This window comes from Chionomys nivalis, chromosome 12 (assembly GCF_950005125.1).
Source record: "Chionomys nivalis chromosome 12, mChiNiv1.1, whole genome shotgun sequence".
Lineage (NCBI taxonomy): Eukaryota > Metazoa > Chordata > Mammalia > Rodentia > Cricetidae > Chionomys > Chionomys nivalis.
Window position 1 is genome coordinate 64,587,348 of NC_080097.1, and position 19,317 is coordinate 64,606,664.

The window sequence follows — 19,317 nt, forward strand, 5'->3', positions numbered from 1 at the left end:
CGAAATAAAAAGAGCAGTCAAGGTAGGCTTTGCAAGCTGAATTACAAAGATTGAACTAATAATTCTTTTAGTCGATCATAAAAAACTCAAAAATAACAACAAAAGTTTAACCTTGTTTAAGTAAAAGGAAATACCTTTGTTTTTAAAATAACAAGTTTGAAAGATTTATTTTTCTAAGCAAAGGTTTTAATACAAAAATCAACCAATTTGTGTTTTTTTTTTTTAAAAAAAAAAAAAAAGCTCCATTCTGGTATTTTTTGGTATTAAAATTCATCGTTTTACTACTAAAATTGTTTTCCAATAAAATGATTGCTCTAATAACATCCCCAAAGAAATCAAAAGGGCTTTTCACACAAAGATCAAGACATCTAAAAAGAAAAAACAATTGACACACACACACACAAAAAAAAAACCTCTGCCATTTCAACACTAACGCTCTATAATGGAAAAGTCTGTTGTTCATGAATAGTAACTTACATTGTTTTTCTTCCTCTGATGTTCAACAGCATTCTTCAAAGAATCTAACTCATTGCGAAGATCAGTTAATTCTTTTTCCTTTTCTGAAATTCTAAATCAGAATGTGAATATATTTTAGATAAACAACATCTAAAATAAACAGTAACACAACTTACATATTAAACAATAATACCATTCAGATACCTACATTTCAATATTTTTAATACAAAAGAAAAACAGGTAATACTGTGAAAAATGTGATTTTAGATCAGTTACTGATCTAAGTAAAATAAAGAACCAATCCTATGAATTCTTAATTTCAAAACTGATTTTTGGGGCTAGAGATGTAACTCCCCAAGCAGCAAAGGGCTTGCACCAAGCACACATAAGGCCCTGGGTTCAATCCCACATATGACCCACATGTGTGACTGTGCAGCACCTGCAATACCAGCACTTGGGTAGCAGAGCCAGAAAGACCGGAAGCTCAAGGTTACCCGCACTGAGCTGCACCCGCCTGAGCTGTAGAAATGTCTTAATGGGAGCTGGGGGTGAGTTTGAGACAAAGGAGTCTTTAAAAGCATTTTACTTTAAGCGATGAAATCAGTTATGACTAATTAGCTCATTAAACCAACAACATTATATTAAAGTAACCCGGTATCTATTGCTATTTTTACCCAATCTTAGGATTCATGGTTTTGATTTTGCTTGTTGTTCTCCTGGTCCTGCCTTAGTTATTTCCCAGAAATGCAGAAACAAAGACAAAATTTCAGAATTTACTTGTGTTATACTGCAGCAGAATATCTAATTACAAACAACTTTCTTAAGACTAAAGTGTTGACCAACAACCAACTTGGTCCTGGAGCTTAAAAGCTGTTTGTTATACTTTGGACATGAAGTTACTTCCTCAAAAAGACTCATGTGATGGGAGTTTGGCCCCACATGGTGGTGCTATTTTGAAAGGGTCTGTTAGACCCATATGGGAAAAGAGTATCACCAGCAGTGGCCACTGAAAAGTTTACCTTGTTCCCAGTCCAGATCCTCTGAGGTGGGGTTCTTAACATCCTCTTCTCCCATTATAGCCCAGCATCAGTAGAGCTAAGGATGATGGACTATCAAGTATCTTGGTCGCAGTAACAAGTCTGACTAATAAAGTAATACTATTGGTTTTGGTTTAGGGGTGGGTTTTTTTGGGGGGGGAAGGGAGGAAGAGCTAAGACAAAATCTAACTATGTTGCCAAGATCGGTCCAACACTCACTGATCAAGTAATCCACCTGCCTCATCATGCCAATAGCTGGGATTAAGGTGTGCACCACTGTGTCAGTAATTAAAATACGGGCTAGAGTGATAGATAGGTCAGTGGTTAAGAGTACTTGTTGCTCTTGCTGAGGACACAGCTTCAGTTCCCAGCACCCACATCAGGCCACTCACATCCACTCTGAGGTTTCAGGGAATCCAACATCCTTTTCTGACCTCCATGAAACACAGACAGACAAGCAGCCAAACACACATACATATAAACAAGAATAAACCCATGTGTACACAAAACAGAGTAACAGCATGAAACTGGATTTGGTATGGTTCCTGAAGCCCAAAATACTAACAGCTCGTTAGAGAAAATGTCTGCAGGCTCTTTCCTTCATAAAGTTGAACTCAAGGCTCGGTTAAACAACTAACAACTAGCCTACTAAATGGGCAACTTTGCAAATAAGTCAAGATGAGAAAACATTTAGACTATTATCATTTATTGATATACTTAAAATGGTTCATATTTAGCATTTTCAAACAAACTGTAAGCAGAAATGTTTTTTTGTTTTGTTTTGTTTTGGTTTGTTTTGGTTTTGGTTTTTTGGGACAGGGTTTCTCTGTGGTTTTGGAGTCTGTCCTGGAACTAGCTCTGTAGACCAGGCTGGTCTCGAACTCACAGAGATCCGCCTGCCTCTGCCTCCCAAGTGCTGGGATTAAAGGCGTGCGCCACCACCGCCCGGCCCAGAAATGACTTTCAATTATTATCCTCTTAGATAAACAAAGAGCAATAAGAAAGAGTGTTCCAGTATCTTAAAAACAACAAACAAATAAACAAGACTCTTTCAAAGAGAACTGCAACCACTCTAACAACTCTGAGTTCATAAAAGCCCAAAGTCTGCACCATGGGTCCAGAGTGGGCCAAGGAAGAACAAGCAGAAGAGCTAAGGGCTGCGCTGACCTGAGGAAATCCTGCAGAGTGCAGCTCCGCCCCATCTGAGTTCTCTGAATGTCTACAGAAGACAAGAGTAAGAAAGCAAGCACAAAAACCTCCCTCCACAAAACTGGAAGGGAGACATACCTCAAAAGGTGCTTTAGATAGAAAGCCCTAACTGCCCACAAGCCAGAAGTCCAGAGCATTTAGACAATCATGAAATTACATTAAATTCCTTGTCTAAAGGTAATTCAGCATTTAACTGTGTAACACACCAAACTTTGAATAAATGCATTACTTACACGGTTTGTAATTCTTCCTGAGAGGGAAAAGATGCCTATTAAAATAATTAAATATTAGTTCAAAATAAAGCTATTAAAAGAATTAAATATTAGTTCAAAATAAAGCTTTCTAGAACATAACAAAATTAAATATTCTATTATGCCAGCATCCCAATCAAGAGGTTTTAATAAAAGCATATACAAACTTATAAAGTGTACTGAGTGGTAAGTTTCATTATCATTCCATAAAGGGTTTACTTTGTATAGCACCAAGGTACTTTTTATATTGGCTCCTAAAACTAAATAAAATCAACAACGACAACAAAAATTTAAAAAGCTGATTCTTCTCACATCCAGTAAAAAAGTGACTGTATATAACACGCGAAGGAAACACAGTATGCTGACTAGTCTTCTCAAACTCCGCCCCAGTTTGTCAACAGGGACTCAGACTGTCTCTGATCTACCCATGCATATTCAGAGAACAATGGGTGGCACACATGAGGAAGGGCTTAGGACTTTCTCAGTGGTGGTACACGAGCCTGGCATGCACAAGGTCCCTAGGTTCAACCTCCAAAATGCCAAAAAAAAAAAGTGTGCATATCATATATATCTTCTTAAAATACCTTATGTTTATTCTTACCAAACAGTATTATATATTAAAGAGCATATTAATGCTAGCCCATTACTTATAACATCTATCTTATATATCTATCAGTTTCTTTCCAATTATTGATGTTTTGTTTAAGGAGAAAAAGATAGAAGTACACTTAGATTTCAACACACCTGGGCCTAGACATTAGCTGACTTCCTAAGAAAAGCATTCTGTAAGATTGGAGCATATGCAGGCACATTAGCATGTGTGTATATAACAAGAGTTGTAACACTGATCAGAGCATACACATGAGTATAATAAAGCTGGAACACTGACCAGAGTCACACATGCACACGTGTGTATATTATAACGGAACTGGAACACTCATCAATGCATACACACACATACATGTTTATATAAGAGCTGTAACATTAATTAGCACACACACACGTGTGTGTATATATACATACATAAATATATAAATATAATAGAGCTGTAAATATAATAGAGCTGGCCAGGGCACACACATACGTATTATTTTATATATGTGTGTGTGTGTGTGTGTGTGTGTGTGTGTGTGTGTGTGTGTGTGTGTGTACATACACGTGTATATATATATACACATATATATATTAGAGCTATAACTGGTCAGGGTACACACATACGTGTTTAATATATGTATGTATGTATACATGTGTGTGTGTATATATATATATATATAAGAACTATAACTGGTCAGGGCACACACATACGTGCATATTATTATATATATAAAATAGAGCTGTAACTGATCAGGGCTCAGACATACATGTGCGTGTATATATATTATATGTGTGTGTGTCTGTGTCCTGACCAGTTATAGCTCATATATATAACTGATCAGGGCACACACATACGTGTATATTATTATATATAAATATAATAGAGCTGGTCAGGGCACACACATACATGTATATTATTATATATATATAAAATAGAGCTGTAATTGGTCAGGGTACACACATATGTGTATATTATAATAGAGCTGTAACACTGATTAGAACACACATGCATACATATATATGTATATAACAGAGTTGGACCACTGATCAAAGCATATATGCACACATATATATTATAATAGAGTTAAAACAATGGTCACACCTGCACACACACGTATACAGCAGAGCTAGAACACTAATCAGAGAACACACACATATGTATATAACAGAGCTGGAACACTGATCAGAGAACACACGTGTATGTATAGTAACATTACTTTTATTCTCCATGAACATGTAAAAACAAGAGTAACTGGAAACAGCTACCATATAGGAAAAGGTGAGACTTGGAATAATCCCTACCTGTTGGTGGTTCTGTTGAGTAAGCTGTTCAACTTGGGATTTAAATAATTTATTTTCATCTTGTACTTCCTATAAACAAAAATTAAACATGAATACCTAGACAGAGATTTTTATTTTTCTATAAGGTTTTAAAATGTCATACAGTCTAGGAAAACTCCAAAACAGTAACAATTTTAAAAAGATGGAAAAGGCCAAATTAAAAAGCACTACTAGCTGGGCAGTGTTGACGCACTCCTTTAATCCTAGCACTCAGGCAGCAGAGGCAGGAGGATCTCTGTGAGTTTGAGGCCAGCCTGGTTTACAAGAGCTAGTTCCAGGACAGCTAGGGCTGTTAAACAGAGAAACCCTGTCTCGAAAAACCAAAAAAAGCACCACTAAATTAAAATACAGTAACTTTATTTAGTTCTAGCCTTGGAAGGGGTATGTTTCAGTAGAATAAACTGACCCGACCCCTTTAAGACTCTAGAATAGGGTGACATGCATCTGCCAGGGCAAGGCTCTCAAGCACCTCACTGCAGCATTGTTACAGGCTCTTCTGTCTTCTAGTAATATAAACAGACTCCAGACAGGGGCAGCGACAACCTGAGATGCCTGCTGCTACCGTTATAAAATCCCGTGGGGAACACTGCAGTGCTGACAGACAGTTTACTGCACAGTTAGCTTCCCTTCCTAAGGTTAGAACGCTATTCTCACCACTCAGTGCAGTAATTTACATGAACTAAAATTCTACTTATTAAAAGGAAACACAAAAGTGTTCAAAAATCACAAAATGAGAGTGCTTTCTTCCTGTGACTTAAAACAGGAACTGCTTATATTTCAATGCATAAACACTCTCAAATTTAGAAGAGAGGATGGGAGTCAAAGATAGTCAAACCGCACATAATAACAAAACATTCATTTTCAATTTTTAATATTATATAAAAAAGATCTTAAAGTTAGGTTCTTTTTTAAGTCATCCCAGAAGAACAATTGTGGAACAAAATTAAAAGATCAATTAACATACACATGACTTAAACATACTAAATCTAAAGCCATTTAAAATGATCCTTCTTTTTAAGTATGACATCATGTCTACACCTTTTGCCAATGCTGGACATGAAGGGGAAACAGTCCTGTTGGCAAGAGTGTAGCTTTTTTTTTTTTTAAAAGATTTATTTATTATGTACACAGTGTTCAGCCTCCATGTATGCCAGAAGAGGATACCAGATCTCATTACAGATGGTTGTGAGCCACCATGTGGTTGCTGGGAATTGAACTCAGGACCTCCAGAAGAGCAGTCAGTGCTCTTAACCTCTGAGCCATCTCTCCAGCCCAAGAGTGTAGCTTAAGTAAGAACACATTCAAGGAGCATTTCACCGTGGCCTAATAAAACTGAACATAATTGTACTTAGTGAGAGAGGGCTTGTGACGGAACAACAGCTCCACCTAGAGCACAAACATGGACCAGGCTGCTCCAAGGTACTGCAGGCTGCTACAGACTCACTGCCCCTTCAGGATAATGTCTGTGGCTACTTTGAGTAGTAACTACATAGAAAGTGCAAACTGAGTTTCTCTTTAAACTACTAATCGCTCTGAAAACAAAGTAAACTTATTTAAACCATTAACACAAAATGTTACTTCTAGGAAAGTATAAGACAAATAGTATTCAAAATACGTTTGCAACAATAGCTAATGAAGTATACTTGTAACTAGAGAACAACCCTAAATGTTCAGGTATCTTCATCAGCTGTGATTGCTTATACAGTACATAATGAACAAACTCACTAAAGGTAAAGGGCAGCTGGGCATGCTGACTCACATGCCTTTAATTCCAATACTCCAGCTCAGAGGCAAGAGGAGGACCACAAGTTAGAGGCTAGCCAGGGTTTCATAGAAAGTTCAAGGCCAGGCTGAGACACTGTCTCAAAAAGAAAAAAAAAAAAACAGGAAGTTCGAGGCCAGCCTGGTCTACAAGAGCTAGTTCCAGGACAGGAACCAAAAGCTACGGAGAAACCCTGTCTCGAAAAAAATCCAAAAACGAAACAAAACAAAAAAAAAAAAAACTTTAAAAATCAAAAACTAGTGATGTAGGTAAGTATATATGGAGCATTTGTCTTACATGTACAAGGCCTTAGATTCCCTGGATTTGGTCAATATGAAACAAAACAAACTGTTAAAAAATCAAGAAAGGCATTTCTATGACAAGTCTTAACACTGGAACTTAAACTAAGCACTTTCTCAAAAGACAGAACCAGCCCACAACCTGAACAATCAAAGAACTCATCTACTAATTAATTTTAAGTACTCACACTTACCTGTAACAGCTTTGATTTGTTGGAAAGATCACTCTCTGTATCTTTTAATATAGCTTCTATTCTCTTAATTTCATTTTCCTTTTCTTTCAACCTAGAATTTTTTACAAGGACCTTATTTAGTACTGTACAAAGAAAAACCAGACTCTGCTATCGTCCCTGAGAAAAAGACAGCACAATCAATGTCTACCAGCCATTTCTGTATTCTATCTACTTAGGATTTGTTTTAAAAGACAGTATTTCCAAGAGCTTTATATTTCCTCGTCAAAAACAATCTAAAACAACATACTTTATTCTAATACCTCTTAAGTAAATACGGCATTGCACAAGAGAAAAAACTAAAATGCTAAATACAAAACATTTCAGCTACTTACTATAAAAAAATATCTTAGCCACAATTCATTAACCCTAGAAGTTAGAAAACACTCAATCCTTGTACTAAAGATATATACATGTTTAATTTGATACTTCTACTTCTTTCAACTTTATAGTTTATTTCTAAAGATGGAGTGAAGGGTAGGTAGGTATACACACGCCACGGCACACACTAAAAGCCAGGAAATAACTGACAGGAGTCAATTCTCTCCCACCGGGTGTGGGGCACGGTGCCCTGTGTGACTATGTACCACAGTACCAAGAAGTCAGTTTCTCTCTCAACCAGAGTTTTAGGCTTCGGAGCAAGCACCTTTACCCAGTGAGCCTTCCCTCACACACGTAAGGCTTCAATTTCGCCCAAGCCAATTCTACCTGCCCTTTTCATTGTAAACAACAGAGTTCTCTCAACACCTAACACCACTAAGGGATGTGTCCATTTTCTCAGGGCTAGAACCTATTTATCCTTTTCAGTACCTCCAGTGTCTAAAGACATATAAGACTCTTCAAGTATTTGCTGAGTAGAACACTACTTTTATCCTTTACTAATTTAGAAAGTGTCAAGAAATTATAGGTATTTACAAAAAAAATGACACAAAGGCATACATAAACAGTAAAATTTTAAAAAATGGAAAGAAAGCCAGACATATGGGCACATGCGTGCATTCAAGAGGCTGGGGTAAGAAGACTACAAGAACATTCAAGGCCAGCCTGGGCTACAAAGGAAACCTTGTTTCCTGAATGAAAAAGGAAAAAAAAGAAAGAAAAAGGTGGAGGAAGAGAAGAGGGGAGGGGAGGAATAAAAACAAAGTAAGAAAAAGGAAAAAAAGGAATGGATGGTGGAAAGGCAGGGCTAGTCTTAGATGCATTCCCCTAAGTGAAGTCAATCTCAGAAGGCCGTGTGTACTGTATGGCTCCAACCAGGTCCCTCCCTCTGGAGAAGGTAAACTACAGAGGAAGGCAGTACGCGCACACGCCAGGTTTCAAGGGAGATATGGGTTGGAGAGTGAATGGGGAGGGGAGAAGGAGGGAGGGATGAAAAGGTTAACAAGAGGGATCCTTGAAGGAGAGGAAAACTTGCCCTGCATGACACAGTGATGATGCATTGTTCTTAAACATTTGCTGAGAGCTAATGGAAAACACAGTGTTCTGCTGCTAACAACCATAGCTTTTTGTTCAGTGGTGGTAAGGGGTATACTGCATCAATGTAGATATGTTAGTAACAGGAGGAAACGGAGTGGTGATATGGAAACGAGACTTCTCAATCTTTTCTGGAGATCTAAAAGGGCTTCTCCCCAAATAAAGTCTATTATTTACCAAAAGAAAGGTCAAGAACCAGGTCTACTGTACACACCTATAGGTCCCAGAACTTAGGAGGCAGAGGCAGGGAGATCGTCTAAGCCCCAGGCCACTCAACGCTACACAGTGGGACCCTGTCTTAAAAAGGTAATAACAGGGCAGGTCAAGAAAAATTAAGGATAAAAATAATCCTAAAACTATATACTTTAGTGATTATATATACACTGCAAGAGGCCATAAATGTATCTCTAAGCTCCTACTAGCAGATGAGAGAAAAATATCCTGATGGCTACTCAGTCTATAAATACATACACAATCATGATGCCCAGAAAAGTCAGTCCCTTGTATTCAAAACACAACCTGCAATCTTCATAATCTTAAAGACACTGTTCAAAGAAGGCTCTTCTTAAACAAATGTCAATCAATGCTGACGGATATCCTGCCAAAGAAAAAGTTCTCAAAAGTAATCCTCCTCAGGCCAATGAGACGGCCCATCAAACAAGTGGAGGCACTTGACACCAAGCCTGACAACCTCAATTCGATTCACAACAACATGGCTGAGGGAGAAAACTGATTCCCGTAAGTTGTCCCTCTAGCCTACATACAAGCGCCATGGCTCACAAAACCACATGTACACATACAATGAATGTTTAAAGTGATTCTCCAAAAACGTGGGACCTAGTTTTAATTCTTTAGTTTGTGGTGTAGTTTAAGAAAAACAACTTTGAGCTGGGCGGTGGTAGTGCACACCTATAATCTCAGCACTCGTGAGGCAGAGGCAGGCGGATCTCTGTGCGTTTGAAGCCAGTGTGGTCTGCAAGAGCTAGTTCCAGGACAGGCTCCAAAGCTACACAGGGACACCTTGTCTCAAAAACAAAGAAAAGAAAAGAAAAGAGAAGAGAAGAGAAGAGAAGGAAGGAAGGAAGGAAGGAAGGAAGGAAGGAAGGAAGGAAGGAAGGAAGGAAGGAAGGAAGGAAACATTTATTGGGTGTGATGGTGATCTACTGAGTAAGTCTGAAGCCAGCCTGGGCAACAAAGTAAGACTCTGTCTCAAAAAAATAATGACTTTTGCAGGATAAAAACAATGCTATAATAATACTATTCTGGTATGAACACCTAAGAAGGCAGATCTCTATGATCTAAGTGGTGGTGATATTTTTATTATTGAGCATGGAACTAGCTTGACAAGATCCATGCTTCCTAAAAGCAAGTACAATTATGATATGGCCACGATCGGTTATGGCTAGGATTATCTACTGAATAAATGGAAATCAACTGATTTCCTCTTTATAATAACTGAACAATTTGTTTGTGGAAAAAGTCTATATTTGCAGCAAGAATCCTGGAGAAAATGGGCAAGTCTTTAGGTGTTCTTAAACATTTAAAGGGTCTCTGCTTTACCACTCAGCAAGCAGGAATTTCTCTTATCTGTCTCTAGACTATAATTAATACTTGACCATGAAATCAGAGACCCATAAAAATTAATTTTAAGCACATTCTGGCACACCTCATCAAAGTACTAGCTAAAAGCATACTTACATATTTTCAAGTTCTTCAAACCGTGGTGTTGAACACACCTAAGAAACAGATTTACCTTTTAATGCTAGCATCAAAACAAATCATCATCAAAACAAATGCATGCCGACATTATACCCAACTATAAAATAAAAATATAATCATGCTAAATTTAAGATTAGGTTGTTTATTAAAAAATGAAATGCTTTTTATCCCTTTCTATAGATTTTTGAAACAGGAGCTCACTATGTAGCCCAGGATGGCTTTAAGCCCACAGTGACCCTTTTACTTCAGCTTTCCAGGGGATGGGCTCACAGGTATAAGCCAACAAGCCTAGGAGGATTGAGTTTTCCTGATCACACTTTCAAAAATCTTTCAAAAAGTATTTTTTTAAAGCAGGTGGTGGCAGTGCAGGCCTTTAATCCCAGCACTTGGGAGGCAGAGTCAAGAGGATCTCTGAGTTGGAAGCCAGCCTGGTCTACAGAGTAAGTTCCGGGATCCTAGATTAGTGTACCAAATAAGCAGCACAATTAAACATAAGCCTGAAGTCTATCTGACAAAGAAAGGAAAAAGAAATGCTTACACTATTAGCTTGACAAATCAGGCAATTAAACTTGGCTTGACAGTAATAAAAGTTAACAAAAGCAATAACTGAACTATGGCACAACACACAAACTGAGGTCTTCCCTCTTACTTTCTAGAGTGTTACATGGGATGGACACTGCTTCTGAAGCACACTCTTGTTTATACTGTACCTCTGACAAAGCAGGCAGCGCCACCTCCTGAACATGAGCCTTTAAAGATTTGTTTTCTTCTTGAAGATCCTTAAAAAGAATAGATATGAATTGATACTCAACTATCAGAGAAAGGGTTGCTCTCACTGCTGTTTGCAGCTTCTCACCTGTATCCATTTCCCTCTATCTGTCAGGTCTCTGTCTTTGTCTTCTAACGCAGCCTTCATGGTGTTCACCTCTTCTTCCTTGCCTCTTAATCTGGCAAGTTATTAAGAGGGACAAGTAAAAATTTTACATGATCTTAAATACCCAGGTGTTTTTGTAGTCCACGTCCACTGTCCTATTGTAGAAATAAATATTTCTACAAACCATTTTAATATAAAGGAATACAAGATTTGAGATACAAAATTAAAAAGTGTAAGATAAGCAAAGTCAAGCTATCACTGAAGAGAGAACGGAGGAATGAATGGAGCTCTACTCTTGCCCACACCGTCCATCCCATCTAGGCAGTATCAGGAAACTCACACAGCTTAGCAAACCAGCTCAGGTGTCAACTCCATGCCAGTTTTACATGGTAATTAAAATATGCAAGAAGCAACATCTCCATTTAAAGTATACTACGATTATAACTCCAAAGAATAGGGATTCTCATACCACCACCTCTTTCCCACAAAAAAATAGTAGCTGTTAAAATGTGATGAGAACCAAAGACTTACAAAAGACAAAAACAAAAATCCTAAGGACTTCTGAAAAAACTCAGTATTTTCCAGAACAATGAAATCAAATTATAAAAAAGCTACAATTTTCATTAAATTTAACTTCTAGAAAAATAAGATAAATGTTACTCACAAGTTCTGAAGCTCCTGAACTTGAGAGGTGACAGATAACTAAAATACAAAGGACAGAAAAAGCAATTCAAAATTCTTTCTCTAAACTAATCAAGCTTTGTGTTGTCAATCTTTATAATGTGTATACTTCAAAATACAAATTCCAAGCTAAATTGTCCATGCCAAAATGAGATGAGTTTACATTTCACCTCTTCTAGTTCCAGTGACAGTTAAACTAACAAAGTAAGTAATAACAGGGCAGGGCCAGAGTAACGGTGATTATCATAAATAGCACACTGCACAGAGGTTAAAGAAGTATTGCCACAGTTAAGAACATGAGTCTTCCCATCTCCACACACTTCCATGCAGTATCAGAATTTTCCAGCCTGGTCCTCAGGAACATTTGCTCTATAGCGCTCTGTGTTTTCCTTAATTTCTTACTATTTATGTATGTTATTTGTTTATGATTGAAATGTGCATGCATCCACAAATGTGCAAGAGGCAGAGGTCAACATGGTGAATCTACACTCATCTACTGCTCTTCACGTCATGTTCTGACACTTGGATCTGGTTAACCTGACTGGCCAGGGAGGTCCTAAGATCTTTCTGTTTCTATCCTCCAGCTATGTACTGCCATGCTCAGCTTCTACAGAAAAGCTGGAGATCTGAATTCTAATCCTGTGCTGGTACAATGAGCACTTTACCCTCCCCAGCCCTGGGCTTCCTTTCTAGAAAGTCCCTGGCAATCTAACACTGTATCCCACTCACTCACGGCCTTGATTCAGATGTCAGCTCCTCAGGAGCCCCTCATGAAGGTTCAGTCACAAAACACTATCTCCAATACTAGCATGGGGCTTTGACAGGCTGTTGCATTAATCCAAAGGATAAACAAATCATCTCTTCCACACAATCTCATCATTTTAATGAAGACTTATCAGATTAAATTTAATAAAACCCATCCACCAAGTAAAGTCTACTTCTTAGAATCTCCAAGGAAACTCACTTTTTTTTTTTTTGCTACATTCAGAGGATGAATACACATTCTATAACAACACATTCTGGTCCATGCAGTTTGTTTTACCAGTGTTCTGTATTTTGCATTTTTTAAACGGATTAAATGAAACATTAATACAGAGAACTTGTTCTAGAAGACGGCCTTAGTAAAAGGTTTTAAAAAGGAATATAAATAAATATACTTGTAGTAAGCTATTAAAGGGCTTTTCTGAATAGCAAGAAGAACCAAATTTAAAGTAGCTCATATATAACATAGGCACTACTGAGTCTGTCATGCTGTGGCTCTGGGATTTTTACCTGGTGAGCCTTTTCAAGCTGGGCATTTCCTATTTCTTCTTTTAGAACCTCTATTTCCTGTTTCAAAGCCTTGACAATGATAAAACAGACAAGATTGGACAATGGAAAACACACTGAAGTTGACAACATATAAACACATGGAATCAAATGGTATTAACTCGAGTTGAACAGAAAGCCCAGACACTGTTCTCTCTCCTAATACCTGAACAGTTTTCTCCTTATTAGCAACTTTGAGAAGTTCAACTTCTAGAAGCTCTTCCACAGACTTGATCTGTCCATCTTTCTCATGGATCCTTAAACAAACAAATCAAATATTAACTTGACTAGAAACGGCTGAGACCCACCAAATAAGCATAAAAACAGCACCATGGCATGAGAACTCTCCAAGCCAACTCCTTCACTGAAAGTGAAACAGTACCCAACTTCACAGACAAGCAGAGAAAATACTTAACACTCCTTTCAGGAAGAATGTAATCAACAGCTACTAGAAATCTGTGCATGCAAGAAGATGGTGGTGTGCTTCAAAATACACAGGACACCCACCATGTGTGCCATTAAAATCCCAACACCAGGGAGGATCAAGCTCCATCCAAGGACATGGGCTTATAGGACTTTGAGCTTACTACACAATATGACTGTATCTCTGTGCAACATAAGCTCATCTGTAATAGCTTCTGCTAAACACGGAAAATTAACAATTGATGTCACATAAAAAAAAGAATCAATCATGAAAATGGATTTTAAAAAAGATGAAATCTTTCAATTTGGATAGCACTGCTAATCTCCCTTAGTTCACTGATAGAAATTCTAGAATGCAGGTTCAACTGAGTCAGGAGTGGTGCATACACTATCTCAGTCCTCAGGAAGGTAACAGAAAAAATGCAGGAGTTAAGACACCAGGCCCAAGTAGTAGGGAAAACCCCAGCCAGATTGAACTAGAAAGGGAGAGAGGGGGAAAAATAGGGGGAAGTAGGGGGGAGTAATGTATGTCACTTATAGAAAATAATGCAGGTAGGTAGGTAGGTAGGCAGGCAGGCAGGCAGGCAGAGAGATAGGGAGGGAGGGAGGGAGGGAGGGAGGGAGGGAGGGAGGGAGGGAGGGAGGGAGGGAGGGAGGGAGGGAGGGAGAGATGTAATAATGTATGTCAACTATTACAAATAAATAAAACTCCATTTAATAGCACTAAGAAAATTAAGTTAAAAAAAAAATTTATAACAATGTTATCACTTACACTCTCCTAAGCTCTTCAACTAGAGACACAAAAGAAACCTAGAAATAGAAAGATGCATAATTTAGTAACTTTTAAAATCATGAGTGAGTCAGAGAAATATACATAATCCCTAAATTTGTTATTATACAAATTCAAATCAAAAAGGAAAAAGAAAGCCCAGAAATTCTAGATTTTCTTAACATAATGGTAAAAGTGAGGAACATTTTGAAAATAGGCAGATTTGAGCGTGGCCCAGAAGAATAATCATTAGATAAATGCTTATTACTAAGTAATTCTAACCAGGTGAAAAAATTACACCTAAGAAATTGTCTTTTTGCTGAAATTGTCTTTTTGCTGTCATTAGACTTGATTTATATGTGTAGTCAAAACCCTTTATTGTTGTATTAAAAAAAAAAAAAAGAAAAGAAAATGGCCAGCAAGATGGCTCAGAGGGTAAATGCTTGTCACCCAAGCCTGATGATGTACATGAATGTGGATGGAGAGAGCACTTCCACTTCCTAAGTTGTCCTCTGACCTCCACAAGCGATCCCTGGTACATTTGTACCTTCATATATCCTACAAACAGCAACACCACCAATAATAATAAAATTTTTTAAATAAAAAAAAAAAGTTGGGCTGGAGGGATGGCTCAAAAGTTGAAAGCACTTGCTATTCTTTCAGAGAACCCAAGTTCAGTATCTAGCACTCACATAGCTGCTCACAACCATCTCAAAACTCCAGACCCAGGACATCTGATGCCCTCTACTGACCTCTAAGGGGCACTGCCTGCACGTGATGCATGGACACACATACAAGCAAAACACTCATACACATAAAATATAAGTAAATTTAACTAGATAAAGAAAAAATTGAAATCCTATTTGGAGTAGTTCATAGAGTGCCTACCTAGCATGCAGACAGTTTTCAATAAACAGCAGCTTCTATTACCACTCAAGTCACTAATGATTCATTGATTAAAAGTTTAATTGAAAAATTCAGCCTTGGAAAAGAAACAACTAGGTGTTGCAATTCAAGCACCAGCTGTGCCTGCTATAAGGAGAAATGTGTAGATCAACAGTATGCATTACACAATATGAATTACCTGGTCACTCTGCTTGGCCTTTAATTCTTGAACTTCTTTCGTCAGGGTTGAGTTTTCTGTTCTTATGGCCTGTTTTCAAAACCATAAGCACAACATACTTTTTTATTCTTAAAACACTCGCTAGTTCAAAATAAGCTAGTCCATTCTTCCTCTTCTACCCTTTTCCCTATAACCTGATAGTCAACCATTCTGAAATTCAGTTATCACCACATACATTTCCACTGAAGTGCCAACACCCTCAAAGACCCAGAGTGCCATTTCTCAGCTAAGCCACAGCAGTTATAAATCCAATTACATCTTTTAATTTACTTTCCCAAAGTTCCGTGTTAATTTAATAAGGGGCAGTGAGCATGGAGCAGTTGTACTTGACTTGCTCACCCCACAGCCAGTCACAGACTTAGGATGTCTGCTGGTTATATTCTGAACACGGGTGCCAGAGGAACACACACTACAAACTGTAGTGACAGCATCTATCTAACTGAGTAGGTGAAAACTACAATCATCTACCCATTTTCAGTTTCTAAAGAACTACCATTTAAATTAAATGAAATTTTTCCTGAACTTGTAACATACAGCACACAATCAGAGAAACCCTCCTCCACACTGACAAAATGACACAAGGAAAACAAGCTGGAAAATTATTTACATTCAGCTCCTCCTCTTTCGTGGCCACCTGAATGAGTCCAGTTTCAAGTAATTCTTCTACCGTCTTTAACTTTTCATCTTTTTCTTGAATGCTGAAATTATAAATTTAAAACATATGTATGAACTACTTGATCAAGGTAAATATCATTCCTAAGTATTTTACATAGATCAGCCCCTCTGTCCCTCATTCATTATGAACTTTTAATTCTAGAAAGATTTCTGAGGATCTCAATCATGGTGTTAAGGTGGACTCCTCACCAATAATTAAAACATGCTCAGGTAATATATGGATGACAACAGCCTGAACAAGTCAATCCATATCACATGACACCCACAAACATACCATACAGTAACCCTGACTAAACCACAGTCCAAAACACTCTTTTCTACCACAAAACACAAATAGAACTTTAAGAACCTAGATTATTACAGCTAACTATTTTGTCACCACAAATTTGGTAGGAATGAGTCACCAAAGTAATGAAAAAGTTAAACTCTTACCATTTTTCCATTTGTTCCATAATATCTTTATTAGGCTAAAAACAAAAACAACAAAAAGGCTTAATTCTACCAAGTTTGCATAAGATAAAATTAGTTTACAATTCACAATCCCAGAGAACCTAGGCAACAAAGAGGATCCTGAGAGAGACATACATGGATCTAATCTACATGGGAAGTAGAAAAAGACAAGATCTCCTGAGTAAACTGGGAGCATGGGGACCATGAGAGAGGGTAGACTGGAAAGGAAAAGGGAGAGGGAGAGGAAGAGAGGGGAGCAGAGAAAACTATATAGCTCAATAAAAATAATTCTTAAAAAAGAAGATTAATTTAGAAAAAGATTCTGTGGAAATACTTCAGGATTCTAAGTAATTCCAAAATTTAGTCCTTCTTTGAGGACTAAATTTAACAATTACAAATTTTTTAATCAAAAGAGCAGAAAAAAAAAACATCTAGGTCCAGGATACAAAAGGAGGACGTGGCTCTAGCAACTTAAGGGTAATTTTCAGTCACTAAGTGACAATGGAAAGATTTCCTCAAATATAAAAAAATTTAGGCATTTAAAGGCTAAAGTCACAAGAGGCTGTTTCCTTTTTTGTTGTTGTTTTTTGGGTTTTTGTTTGCTTGTTTGGTTGGCTTGGTTTGGTTTGGTTTTTTTGAGACAGGGTTTCTCTGTAGTTTTCAGGCCTGTCCTTGAACTGGCTCTTGTAGACCAGGCTGGCCTCAAACTCATAGAGATCCACCTGCCTCTGTCTCCTGCGTGCTGGAATTAAAGGCATGCGCCACCACCGTTAGGCGTGGCCTTTCCTTTTTCAAGTGTTTTATCCCAACCAACACTGAAGTCTAACACAAATTCAATTGCATAAATCTTGTTTATAATCAGTGGGTTTTGAACAAGTAGACAGATATAATAAAAGTTACCAGACCACAACAGAGACTATATTAAAAAGTGCATGTGCACCGCAGGAGCAGTACACAATACATCTCCTTATAAAGCATGGAAAACATGACATTAAAACTGGTCATACGCACTTGACTTTTCAGTTCTAGAACCCAGCATGTGCTCACCTACAAATGTCTGGGGTTACTAATATACATATGGAAGCAAAGCTTTCTCCCTCCACATTCTCACTCAGGCAATTTAGTATCTGGCCAAACAGGTCTGGAGTTTTCTATCCATACCTCATTAAACAATCTTCTAATTCTGTTCATTTCCGATTTCTTAAGTCTATCTCATTATATTCATTTTCAAAAATAAAACTAATGTTCCATTGCAAAATCTGAGGCCTAATATTCCACCTCTTCTATACTTTTACATCATTCCCTTCTCTTTGGTGCCTAAATGCAGGTCCTCATCTTTACTCATCCTGGACACAACAATGCCCTAAATTCTGTCTGTACTTCATAAAAATTGTTTTGTTATCTGCAAAGGAAAGGTGCCCCAATGATGAAAAATTGTTCCATTATGAAAAAAAGGAGAGGAGAAATTCCCAGATTACATCAGTGTGAGAGCGTAGAAACAACTCTGACAGAGGTTACTTTTTAAAGACTTAAAACTCTCATGAAAAGTCTTTAATCCGCATTTGTATCAATGAACCCCACCTTACAAAACAGACAACACTATAAAGCCCAGCTTACCTGTGCCTTAACTATTTAGTTGTCCTAGGCTCTCACTGGATCCTACTGCTTCTCTGACTCCTACCTTCAGACACCTCACTTCCATCACTGTGAGTTCTCTCACACGTAGTGTAAATGTTTGTCCATCCTTGCAAGGATCTTCATGGTTACATCGGGTTCACAAGCCTTACACAGTGAACAAAGCTTTTCCTAATTAGGGCCTAGCAAGTCTTTCTCTAGCCCCACCCCTATTCTCTGCACTCACACAGCATCTCGCATGTTCCTGCTGTATACACCAGCATGCTGCTGAGAGGTTTTCTCCCAGCCACGGCCCCTCACTGTTCCGCAAACTCCTGGCTAAGCTGTCCCATGTTACCTTTCCACTCTTCAAATGAAATCTTACTGTAAACCTAGACACAGCTCAATAATTTAACTCACCATGCTTTTCTTCTATACACAGCTATCTGCACATTAGGTCATAGCCTCAAGCCAAGAATCAAGTTCCAACCACCTTCAGAGCCTCAGCACAGACACAAATATCTAGTGTACACTCAACAAACACTCAATGAGCTCAACTTCCCTTAATAAAACCATAATTAGTTAAGGACGCTGGTTCTTTGGTTCAAATACTGACCAACATTTTTATTTTACTACATTCTTTATCATCCTAATCCAGTCCTATTACTTGCTCCAGCACGATAAACCTAAACCTTCAATAATTCAGTATGATCATGAATAGGTGTCAGGCAAAGAAAAGCAATTTCCCATGATTTTTACTTAGTAACCCTGATCACAACTCTTTAAAACCTTCTGGAGCAAAAATAAAGGCATGCTGCTGCTCGGCTATCACATCTGTAAGCACGCCCAGCCACCCTAGGCATTAGCTAGTGACCCGCAAACCTGCACACACTCAGCCTCCCTCTCCTCAGTGTCTGAGCACACTCCCGTACCTGGGCCTCTGGCCTTTGCCTTCCTACACCTGAAGAAACAACATGGCAATGTTACCAGCTTCTCCTTCAATAAGTTCAACCTCTTCCTCCAGAATAA

At 38.0% G+C, this 19,317-nt stretch overlaps 1 protein-coding gene across 10 annotated transcripts in view; it reads right to left on the reverse strand.

The window, feature by feature from the left end:
* Ktn1 (kinectin 1) overlaps positions 1–19,317 on the reverse strand; it is a 98,997-nt gene that overhangs the window by 26,876 nt on the left and 52,804 nt on the right. For 6 of the 10 annotated variants that reach the window (XM_057786781.1, XM_057786784.1, XM_057786778.1 and 3 more), the window contains 14 exons: positions 16,657–16,691; positions 16,157–16,247; positions 15,511–15,579; positions 14,430–14,467; positions 13,401–13,491; positions 13,199–13,267; positions 11,910–11,947; positions 11,228–11,318; positions 11,082–11,150; positions 10,351–10,388; positions 7,144–7,234; positions 4,850–4,918; positions 2,936–2,970; positions 478–568 (listed from right to left, as the gene is read on the reverse strand). In XM_057786781.1, coding sequence (XP_057642764.1) covers positions 478–568; positions 2,936–2,970; positions 4,850–4,918; positions 7,144–7,234; positions 10,351–10,388; positions 11,082–11,150; positions 11,228–11,318; positions 11,910–11,947; positions 13,199–13,267; positions 13,401–13,491; positions 14,430–14,467; positions 15,511–15,579; positions 16,157–16,247; positions 16,657–16,691 — 915 coding nt within the window. The remainder of the gene's footprint in view (positions 1–477; positions 569–2,935; positions 2,971–4,849; positions 4,919–7,143; positions 7,235–10,350; positions 10,389–11,081; positions 11,151–11,227; positions 11,319–11,909; positions 11,948–13,198; positions 13,268–13,400; positions 13,492–14,429; positions 14,468–15,510; positions 15,580–16,156; positions 16,248–16,656; positions 16,692–19,317) is intronic. The other 4 variants (XM_057786780.1, XM_057786776.1, XM_057786782.1 and 1 more) reach the window with 1 other exon arrangement.